Consider the following 10,891-nt stretch of genomic DNA (forward strand, 5'->3'; position numbering starts at 1 on the left):
TTGCCATTATTAATAATATTAGTAGTAGAAGTAGTAGAATTGTCATTTTTATTATTGCCATTATTATTAATATTATTATTATTATTAGTAGTAGTATTGTCATTTTTATTATTGCCATTATTATTAATATTAGTAGTAGTAGTAGTAGTAGTTGTAGTATATTTTACATTTTCAATCGTCTGAGTGTGAGCGTTGTCATCCAGCGCGCGCCCGACGCTCTCCTGTGTTTAAAAAAAAAAAAGTGAACTTTTGTGAATGAAGCAGCCACCGGATCACCGGATCACCGGATCACCGGATCCCGCCGCGGCTGATCTGGATGGATGGGGTGGGTTGGGGGGGGGCAGATCTGATCTGGAGTCCCGACAGCAGCTCGTGACCTCGCGGCTGCTGCGCGTCTCAAGAAATGATGTCACGCGAAGCCACAAGGGGACCCGGATCCGCCAAATACCGGGCAGTCGCGCAGGAGTCCTGCCAAGTCGAGGACTCCCTCCTCCTCCTCCTCCTCCTCCTCCTCCTCCTCTTCCTCCTCCTCCAGCGGCGACCGGTGCAGAGCTCCGTCGGAAGAGACCTGAGTAATTACCTGCTCTCCCGCTCCGCGTCCCGGAGGTTCGATCGCCGGGTCTCGGCTCTCCGCACGCCGCTATCGAGCGAGCCGCGGCGGCGCTGATTGTCCGGGATCCGCGTCAATAACCGGGGGGATCCAGGACTCGGAGGGGGGCTCCCCGGCGGTGATGCCCTCTCCAACGGGCCGGTGAGGAGCAGCAGCGACCCCCAGCTCCCCTCCAGCGGCTCGCCGCGGATGGAGGTGATGGACGGGCTCCTCCGCGGCTCAGCGGGGAGGCTCGACTCCCCCCCGGCCTCCGGGAGCCAGCCCGCGGGCTCCGACGCGCTCCCATCCGGCGGCGGGAACAAGCCGCTCGCCTTCTCCATTGACCGGATTATGGCCAGGACGCCCGAGCCCAGGTCGATCCCGCTCCCCAGCTGGTTCCGGTCCGCTCCCGTGGGGATACCCGACGTGTGTCCGTCCTCGCTGCACTGCATGATCCCGCTGGTGCCGCTCGGGTACGAACCGGGCCACCGGCTCGGCATCGCCGGGCTGGACCCGGGGCAGCTCGACGCGGCTTCCCTCGCGGCTCCGGCGGACTTTCTGGGCTTCGGGCTGAACTACAAGAGCCCGCAGGAGGAGTCCGCCCCGGGCCACGGCGACGGCCAGTACAAGCTCTTCCGGCCGCGGGTGGTGAGCCAGGCCTCGCTCCCGGCCCGCGGCGTCTGCTACCTGAACTGCGGCGGGGACGGAGGCGCGTGCCAGCCGCCGGCGGGGCTGGTGAACCTGCACCCGATGGCCTCCTACCTGCTCACCGCCCGGCACAAGGCCCTGCTGGAGGACCGGAGCAAGCCGGGCCCGCAGCAGGCCGGGGACCGGTACTCGGGCTCGGGGGCGCAGGCCTTCAAGGAGCTGACCCAGACCCAGATCCAGACCCAGATCCAGATCCAGCACTACATGAAGGAGCGCGAGCAGATCTACAAGGGCTCCGCGGCGGCGGCGGCGGCGGCGGCGGCCCGGATCAGCGGCTCCTGCCCCGGGAACAAACCCAAGGTCTTCACCTGTGAGGTCTGCGGCAAGGTGAGCCGGGGGACCCGCCCGGACCCGGACAGAGGCCCGGACCCGGACAGCATTTAGAGAGGAAAGCGCTCAGTAACGGAGAGATGAAATTAATCTGAGATGAAAACAAAAATGATTTTCATGTTTGATTTGGACTCGCCGGTCAGAGTCAAGAGGGTCCTGCTGGACCCCGTCGGGACTGGGAGGTGCTCGCGGGCCAAAATCAACCTGGAGGAACCGGAGCCGTTCACCGGCAGGTTCCTCCAGAACTCCCAGGTCCAGCCGGCCTCCAGTTCTGCGAGAAACCCTTTAAATTACCAGCACTTTAGTTTCACATCGGTGTTCCTGCTGCTCTGGCGGTGAACCGGCGGCGGGTTCCGCTTCTACCGGGGGGATGTGGCCGCGAGACGAGGACCTCCGGGACCCCGGTGGATCCGGATCACCGCTGATCCGTTTCCGAGCGTTCACGGGGTCTTCAGTCGGTTTTAGTGTTTTTTTTATTTTGTTTCATGATGTTGATGTAGCTGGAAGGAAGAAAAAAAAACTATTGTTATAATAATTATTATAATTATTGTAATAATAATAATTATTGATGTTACAATAATAATCCTAACAATAATTATTATTATTCTCAGTATGATGACCATAATAACTTTTTGTTTGTAATAATATATTATATTATTATAAAGTCGCGTGTGCTCATTGTTGGTGTTATATTTGATTGTTCTTATAGTCACGTGCTCTCATTGCTGGTGTTTTCTTGTTCTCCTCCAGGTGTTTAACGCGCACTACAACCTCACGCGCCACATGCCCGTGCACACCGGCGCGCGGCCGTTCGTCTGCAAAGTTTGCGGTAAAGGCTTCCGGCAGGCGAGCACGCTGTGCAGGCACAAGATCATCCACACTCAGGTGGAGTGGAGAGGCCGGAGCCGCCGTGGTTGTGTTTGCTGCTCTTTGTGTTCATTCAGCCGTGGGTTCCTGTCGCGCTTCTGTCACGTGAATTGTTGAACAAATCAACGACGTTCATCAAAACGAGAGTCCGCTTGTGAAGTTGCTGGTTGATTAAAACACCGCGACTTAAAAATGTTCACTTTAACTGAAGAAAGAACTGAAACATTTCATTAGAATTCGTTTGAGCGCGCCGATTGAGCCTCAGCAGACCTTCCGTCACAACAACAATATTAATATCGTGTTATCACGAGGTCGATTTTATATTCGGGTTATGACATCATCATAATGACACGTATTTCATCATTGTTATTATTACATGTTCTAATAATAATACAAGTATCATTTTATTATTGTTGTCGTACATCGGGAGACAGGAAGTTGCTGCTGACACCGAAGAGAATCAAAGTTGTTCAAGTGACGAATTGTTTCTATAAATTGTGACGTAATTTCTCAGGAGCTTTTTTGGTTGTGACGTCGGTGTAACTTTATTTAAATAAAACAAACATGAATTAATGATCACGAGCTTAAGTCGAAAGACCCGTTAGAGATCAGCTGACACCGCGAACCGTCGCCGGGTTCCTGCGGGTCTCCGGGGCTCACGCGTCTCTTCCTCCTTCTCCCCAGGAAAAACCGCACAAGTGTAACCAGTGCGGGAAAGCCTTCAACCGCAGCTCCACCCTCAACACGCACACGCGCATCCACGCAGGATACAAACCTTTCGTGTGCGAGTTTTGCGGGAAGGGATTCCACCAGAAAGGTCAGTTTATTAGGAACAACGGCAGTCCAACCCCGACTCGGGTTAATAATAATAATTAATAATAATAATAGTTTGTTGACTATAAGAAGAATCAGAGTATTTATATTCGTGTCTATCAACGTGTGTGTAAACTAAACTGCTCTGTGAGGAGCGATGGCACAGAAAATGAGCATCAATGTTTTTTTTTATAATTTGCTCCTAATTATGAAGTATTTAAGTATGTACTACTTCAAGTATTAAGTGTTAGTATTTATTAAGTCTCCAAGTGTGGAGAAACACCAGGAGAAGCTGAGGAGCACACACACAAACACACACACACACACACACACACACACACACACACAGAACATTTCGAAGCATTTGTTGATTCAAACATTCAAAATGAAACAAATTCTAAATTTAAGTTGCAAATATAGGAGTTTCTGGAGGAAAAGGATCATGGATTCATGTGTTGAAGGAAGACATGAATATTTATCAGCTGTAGATGTGATTCATATAAATCGACTCTCAAAGGCAAACAGAATCAAAGTCGCTCAAAGTCAGAAAAATATTTAACTAAAAGTTCTGCAGTACCAGGGAGTGAAACCTCACCAACAAATTCACCAGATTCACCAGACGCAGCCCAGAAAACTACAACTACCACAGTCCTCTGCTCTGATACTGCTCATTGATGTATAAATATGACATCAGAAACCCCAATGATGGTGAACCAAACATGGTGATGTCATCAGTAATGTTCACTTGTACTACTGATAAAAAAAATTACCTGTGTACTAAAACTTTACTGGTAAAATTCCATACAGTACAAGAACTTAAAAGGTCACTTTCTAAATTTAAAACATGGATTAGTAAAACATTACAAGTGAACTTACAGAAGAATTAACTGCAGTATTCCTCAAATTTTACTTTCTGGAACTAAAAAGATGAAAGTATATAGCTAATAAATAAGCAGTCAGTGAAAACATGAGGAGCATGTACAAGTACAACAGCAATACTACAATTCTCATTGACAAAAATCAGTCAACATTCAGTTAAACTTGTCGAATAATCAATAATTATCAGCAGGTGAATAACTACTAATTATCAGCAGGTGAGTAATCAATAATTATCAGTAGGTGAGTAATCAATAATTATCAGTAGGTGAGTAATCAATAATTAATAATTATCAGCAGGTCAATAATCAATAATTATCAGTAGGTGAGAAATCAATAATTTATAATTATCAGCAGGTGAATAATTAATTATTATCAGTAGGTGAGTAATCAATAATTAATTCTCAGCAGGTCAATAATCAATTATCAGCAGGTGAGTAATTAATAATTATCAGCAGGTCAATAATTAATAATTCTCAGCAGGTCAATAATCAATTACCAGCAGGTGAGTAATCAATAATTATCAGAAGGTGAGTAATCAATAATTATCAGCAGGTGAATAATTAATAATTATCAGTTGGTGAGTAATCAATAATTATCAGCAGGTGAATAATTAATAATTATCAGCAGGTCAATAATCAATTATCAGAAGGTGAGTAATCAATAATCAAACATTATCAGTAGGTGAGTAATCAATAATTAATAATTCTCAGCAGGTCAATAATCAATTATCAGCAAGTGAGTAATCAATAATGAATCATTATCAGTAGGGGAGTAATCAATAATCAATCATTATCAGTAGGGGAGTAATCAATAATTAATCATTATCAGTAGGGGAGTAGTCAATAATGAATCATTATCAGTAGGGGAGTAATCAATAATCAATCATTATCAGTAGGGGAGTAGTCAATAATCAATCATTATCAGTAGGTGAGTCATCAATAATCAATCATTATCAGTAGGTGAGTCATCAATAATCAATCATTATCAGTAAGTGAGTCATCAATAATCATTATCAGAAGGTGAGTCATCAATAATCAATCATTATCAGTAGGTGAGTCATCAATAATCAATCATTATCAGAAGGTGAGTCATCAATAATCAATCATTATCAGTAGGGGAGTAGTCAATAATGAATCATTATCAGTAGGGGAGTCATCAATAATCAATCATTATCAGTAGGGGAGTAGTCAATAATGAATCATTATCAGTAGGTGAGTCATCAATAATCAATCATTATCAGTAGGGGAGTAGTCAATAATCATTATCAGAAGGTGAGTCATCAATAATCAATCATTATCAGTAGGTGAGTCATCAATAATCAATCATTATCAGAAGGTGAGTCATCAATAATCAATCATTATCAGTAGGGGAGTAGTCAATAATGAATCATTATCAGTAGGGGAGTCATCAATAATCAATCATTATCAGTAGGGGAGTAGTCAATAATCAATCATTATCAGTAGGGGAGTAGTCAATAATCAATCATTATCAGTAGGTGAGTCATCAATAATCAAACATTATCAGTAGGTGAGTAATCAATAATTAATAATTCTCAGCAGGTCAATAATCAATTATCAGCAAGTGAGTAATCAATAATGAATCATTATCAGTAGGGGAGTCATCAATAATCAATCATGATCAGTAGGGGAGTAGTCAATAATCAATCATTATCAGTAGGGGAGTAATCAATAATGAATCATTATCAGTAGGGGAGTAATCAATAATCAATCATTATCAGTAAGGGAGTAGTCAATAATCAATCATTATCAGAAGGTGAGTCATCAATAATCAATCATTATCAGTAATTGAGTCATCAATAATCAATCATTATCAGAAGGTGAGTCATCAATAATCAATCATTATCAGTAGGTGAGTCATCAATAATCAATCATTATCAGAAGGTGAGTCATCAATAATCAATCATTATCAGAAGGTGAGTCATCAATAATCAATCATTATCAGTAATTGAGTCATCAATAATCAATCATTATCAGAAGGTGAGTCATCAATAATCAATCATTATCAGTAGGTGAGTCATTAATAATCAATCATTATCAGAAGGTGAGTCATCAATAATCAATCATTATCAGAAGGTGAGTCATCAATAATCAATCATTATCAGTAATTGAGTCATCAATAATCAATCATTATCAGAGGGTGAGTCATCAATAATCAATCATTATCAGAGGGTGAGTCATCAATAATCAATCATTATCAGAAGGTGAGTCATCAATAATCAATCATTATCAGAAGGTGAGTCATCAATAATCAATCATTAGAGGTTCTGAGCTAAAAACCAAACATTTCTGAAGGCCAGACAAAGTGAGAGTGGATTTATTTGATATTTGGAGCTGAAACACGGCGGCGCAGGTCAGGACGTTCCCCTCACGTCCATGTGGGTTCTACCTGGTTCTGTCTGGTTCTACCCGGCTTCTGAGGCTTCCTCACACAGACTAAAACTCTATATATCATAATTATGGCGTAGAGGGTGACGCCGCCTCTCACCCGGGCTTGATAGGCCTGTCGGACGATGAATGGATGAGTGTTTGGAGGCGGGGCCAGTGACACTGTGTTAGATCTGAGGTGTTTGTGTGCCTGTGAAAGTGTGAGGACCCTCTGGAGGTCCCCCTGCCTCACCTTGAGAACCGCTGCTCCATCAGAGTGCCAGGCTGGGGCGAGAGCTGATGTGTTGTGTTCTTTCAGGAAACTACAAGAACCACAAGCTGACTCACAGCGGCGAGAAGCAGTTCAAGTGCTCCATCTGCAGCAAGGCGTTCCACCAGGTGTACAACCTCACCTTCCACATGCACACGCACAACGACAAGAAGCCCTTCACCTGCCCCACCTGTGGGAAGGGCTTCTGCAGGAACTTTGACCTGAAGAAACACGTCAGGAAGCTGCATGACCTGGCCAGCCTGCAGTCGCCCCCCCAGGCCTGAGAGACCCCGAGCGGTGACTGCAGACCCCAGCGAGAACGCCAGGGAGGTTCCGGACCGAGGCTGGGCCCCGGCTCCTGTGGCGGGGGTTGCGGAGGTCACGGGAACACGCGTGTTCTCTCCTCTGCTCCCGTGTGCTGCCGCTGTTTCCCTCTTTACAAACCTGAAGTCAAGATTTCAGTCACTGAGTTCTGCCTGAGAGACCAAGCTGAGGTGATGCCCCCCATACAAAGACTTCTAAAACCTGCTGCTAAAATGAGCTCATGTACAAGTACTTCTCCTACAACTGCGTTCATCAGAGTTACTGATACCGACTCAGAGGATGTTTTGGTGACGCGCCACGTCAGACAGCCACAGACGCACCAGGAATCATCTGAACTTTGATCAGATTCAATTGATCTGATCAGAAAATCCCAAAACCACCAGATTACAACCGGGGTGGGGGTGGGGGGTTTACAGGGTCAGTATTATGATATTTGATCCCAAAGAGGAGGGCGGCTCTCAGCGGGATGAGTTCTTAATAATATGTGAAAAATCACAATCAATGTTTTCCTTGACAAATGTAGAATCCCTGGTTCTTAGTATCCTCATTATTATGATTATGATTATTAATGATTATTAGTCGTATTATTGTTGTTGTGGTTGTTGTGGTTGTTTATGTGCTGGACATGAATCTGGTGCAGGTGAGGGAGGAACTAACCAGCCAGCGGCGCTGAGCTGGCGGTGCCCAGCAAGGGTCAGCTTTCATTTCAACAACGCACGTTTAAACAAAGCTGGGACTTCTGCACTGAAAGACGGTCGTGTTCCTCCAGAAATGACGAGGAACAAATTCTCTCCTCATGATTTGATTGGGTTGAAATTTATTTCGATTTTTAAAAAGATAATCAAAAGTGGCTCCCTGAGGGACGGCGGTCGAAAGAACAGCTTTGACACAAAGTCACCACATGAAATGGAGCATAAATGAAATTTTAATCGTTTTAACAGAAAAGCGGAAAAATCTCATCCAACTTCACTCAGAATAACAGCCATCGATGTCTCTGTTGGAGCAGGGCAGGGCTGGGGCCTGGGAACCCCTCTGATGATGCTGGACGCCTGAATGCAACGGTTAGCGGTGCTAAGCTAACGTTGGCCTATGAAGGAGCTACACCAGGGTCACGTGACTTCAAGGTCACCACCACTAAGCTTATCCTCACTGACACTACTTGCCAAAGAAAGCATAATGAGACCATTAATTTTTTTTCTCCATTCACCTGCCATAACGCCGTCTCCATGGTGATACTTGAGGGTGTGACTGACTCCTGGATTAATTTACTAATTCTTCTAAACAGGCTGGTTTTCGTTGATGTACCCGGACAGTTTCGATGACTGCTTCTGCCGTCTTCATCTGAAGAATCACCAGGTGTCGGATGGCGTAGTCATGTGTCAGGTGATTTATCCCACCCCCTCCTCCGAGAGCGACTCGGGGGAACTCGTCGTCCCAGTGGTGGGATAAATCACCTGACAGATGACGTCGCTATCCGACACCTGGTGATTCTTCCGATGAAGACGGCAGAAGCAGTCGTCATAACTGTGCGCCCTGTTTAGAAGAAGTAGTAAATTAATGGTATATCGTAAGGCGCAATGAACCTGTTGATGCTGTGATTCCTGGACTATTCACTATCGTCCCATCAGGTTCTAAACCTGCGGTTCTTCAGTGAGAAATTTGTTCACTGCTCCAGTAAATAGGACAGACCGTAGATTCCAGCTGGCAACGGCAGATAAACAGGCTCATAGAGGCGAGGCGCGGCCACTAGCAGGAAAGCTAACGTTACGCTAGCAGGATTCAGAGTTAATGACACTGGGTTGAGGCACACTTGAGATAAACTGACAGTTTTTTAAAGAACATTTTCTAGGTTACCAGACATGTTGTCATCTCCAAATTAATCCCTCCAGAAATGTTCGCTGCTGCATTCTCAGGTGAGAGGTCACCAGGTGAGAGGTCACCCTCATGTGGCTCGACTCTGAGGGAACATTTCCACCTGAAACCCATCAAATGATGCTGTGTCGTTCCAACGAGGTCTCGGTCCCTGGTACCTGGACTCAGTAACCAGAGCTTCCTGTGAGGAACCTGCTTGAGTCCTGAAAGTCTCACCCTCTCAGGCCTGTTGACCCCAAGCGTGACCCCTGCTCTTGAACTTGACCCTGCAAAAAAATAAAAGCCACCAGGACATCTCTTCACCCTGCCGGCCTGGCAGGTCTTGACCCCTGACCTCTGAGGCCCGGAAACCTCCCTGGCTCGTGTCTCGTGTTGCGGAAACGCTGAACTCTCGTGTCCTCTTGTTACTGACGATGTAAAAATGGTGACCAGCGGTCAGTGATGACACGTCGCCGCGACCTCTGGCTGCATCTCAGGATCAGAACCTGACGAACTGTGAGCCCAGAGACACAGCGGAGGACTCACCTGGACTCTACTTTGCTGTCAAAAACTGACTTTCTATCAACATTTTAGAGCCCAAACTCGCTGATTCTACATTTTTTCTTCTTTTCCTCATTCCCTCTTGTGCCGAAGCCTCAGACCAACAGCCTCCCACTGGTGTTCAGTTTCTTTCTGTTCCATCCGGCGTCGCTGCTTCCAAACTATTAAAAACATATCACCTCACGTCACTGCTGCACCGACATGTTCATTCAGTATCAACACACACATCATCCTGCTGCCAGAAACATGTGTTCATCCGCCACTGAAAATAGTCCCAGCAAACGCTCCTCCTGTCCGAGGGAATCACGACGCCCATGAGTGGTTCTCAGACGCCGTCCTCTGCTCGTCTGGGTTTGTTACAAGAACAATTACAAGTAGAACAGAGGTTTTATGGACACATCCTTGAGGTCAAGTATCAAATGAAATGGAGGCACTTCAGTTTCCTGTAAATCACAGGTCGTCGATTTAAAATCTCAAGGTTTCTGAACCAAAAATGCATTTTATGGGATCGTTTCTGAGATCACGGCTGGAACCTGGTCTCACCTGTGCACGGATGCAGGTGTAACGTCACGAATAACCTGGAAAATGATCAAGTTCAGGAACAACAACCCGCTTCAGTGAACCCTCGTACAATCACAGGCCTTGGGCAGAACACCTGATATCAATACATCCAGAAAGGTTTCCAATAGATCCAGGAAAAGTCCAGGTGTACTGTCACTCACACACACCTGAAGTATCGATGTCCTGATGCTGTAGAGTTTGTTGTACATATTTATGATGAATAAATGTGACAACTGAGATGTAAATATGAAAAAGCTTCTTGTCACAGTTGAAGTTCGACTGAACGTTGAAACACGAGGGATGGACTCAGCCGGGTTCCCGCCTCCTCAACGCGGTTCTCATGAAACGACTCAGAACCAAAGTTCCTGACCGATGAGGAGATGGTTATTTAGAACATTCGCTTCACCGGGACGTTCTCGTCTGTTTGGTGAAATAAAAGCTTCGTGTTGATGGTAAAACTGATCCAGTACCTTCAAACGCACTGCAGCGGCTGCTTCTGTTCGCACTTCTAAAATAACTCAGATCGAGTACACATTTCCTAGTAATAGTAGCAGTGGGTGTAGTAACTGTAGTATTCAGCTCCTAGAACTCCTGCAGTCAATGAACTTTTTGTTTCAACCTGCTTGATTGATTCTGCATCAACTCAGTTGTGCTGGTTTCTTTCCTGTGTGACGGAGTTATGAGTCAAATGACGCGCTCACGCAAAGTTTCACGTGAACAAAGTTTGTCCACATTTTGAGCGATGAAGATTGA

At 45.6% G+C, this 10,891-nt stretch overlaps 1 protein-coding gene across 2 annotated transcripts; it reads left to right on the forward strand.

The window, feature by feature from the left end:
- Window positions 1–425: 425 nt before the first annotated feature.
- Window positions 426–10,418, forward strand: fezf1 (FEZ family zinc finger 1). 2 transcript variants are annotated; one of them, XM_086209819.1, is made up of 4 exons: window positions 426–1,624; window positions 2,378–2,512; window positions 3,179–3,311; window positions 6,890–10,418. In XM_086209819.1, the coding sequence occupies exons 1-4, from the start codon at window positions 800–802 to the stop codon at window positions 7,123–7,125; spliced, it is 1,329 nt and encodes a 442-aa protein (XP_086065945.1). In that variant the 5' UTR covers window positions 426–799; the 3' UTR covers window positions 7,126–10,418. The 2 variants fall into 2 exon arrangements, with proteins under 2 accessions (XP_086065945.1, XP_086065946.1); XM_086209820.1 differs by lacking the exon at window positions 2,378–2,512.
- The last annotated feature ends 473 nt before the right edge of the window (window positions 10,419–10,891 follow it).

The sequence above is a fragment of the Aulostomus chinensis genome, chromosome 7 (assembly GCF_037954235.1).
Source record: "Aulostomus chinensis isolate RoL2024-O1b breed Wild chromosome 7, RoL_Achi_v1.0, whole genome shotgun sequence".
NCBI classification, from domain to species: Eukaryota; Metazoa; Chordata; class Actinopteri; order Syngnathiformes; family Aulostomidae; genus Aulostomus; species Aulostomus chinensis.

What these genes read in the sequence shown, in the direction of transcription:
- fezf1 (XM_086209819.1), top strand. Translation starts at nt 800, where the DNA reads ATGGAGGTGATGGACGGGCTCCTCCGCGGCTCAGCGGGGAGGCTCGAC. An exon ending in CCTGTGAGGTCTGCGGCAAG is followed by an intron (nt 1,625 to 2,377) that starts GTGAGCCGGGGG and finishes GTTCTCCTCCAG; the next exon opens with GTGTTTAACGCGCACTACAA. An exon ending in GAAGGGATTCCACCAGAAAG is followed by an intron (nt 3,312 to 6,889) that starts GTCAGTTTATTA and finishes GTGTTCTTTCAG; the next exon opens with GAAACTACAAGAACCACAAG.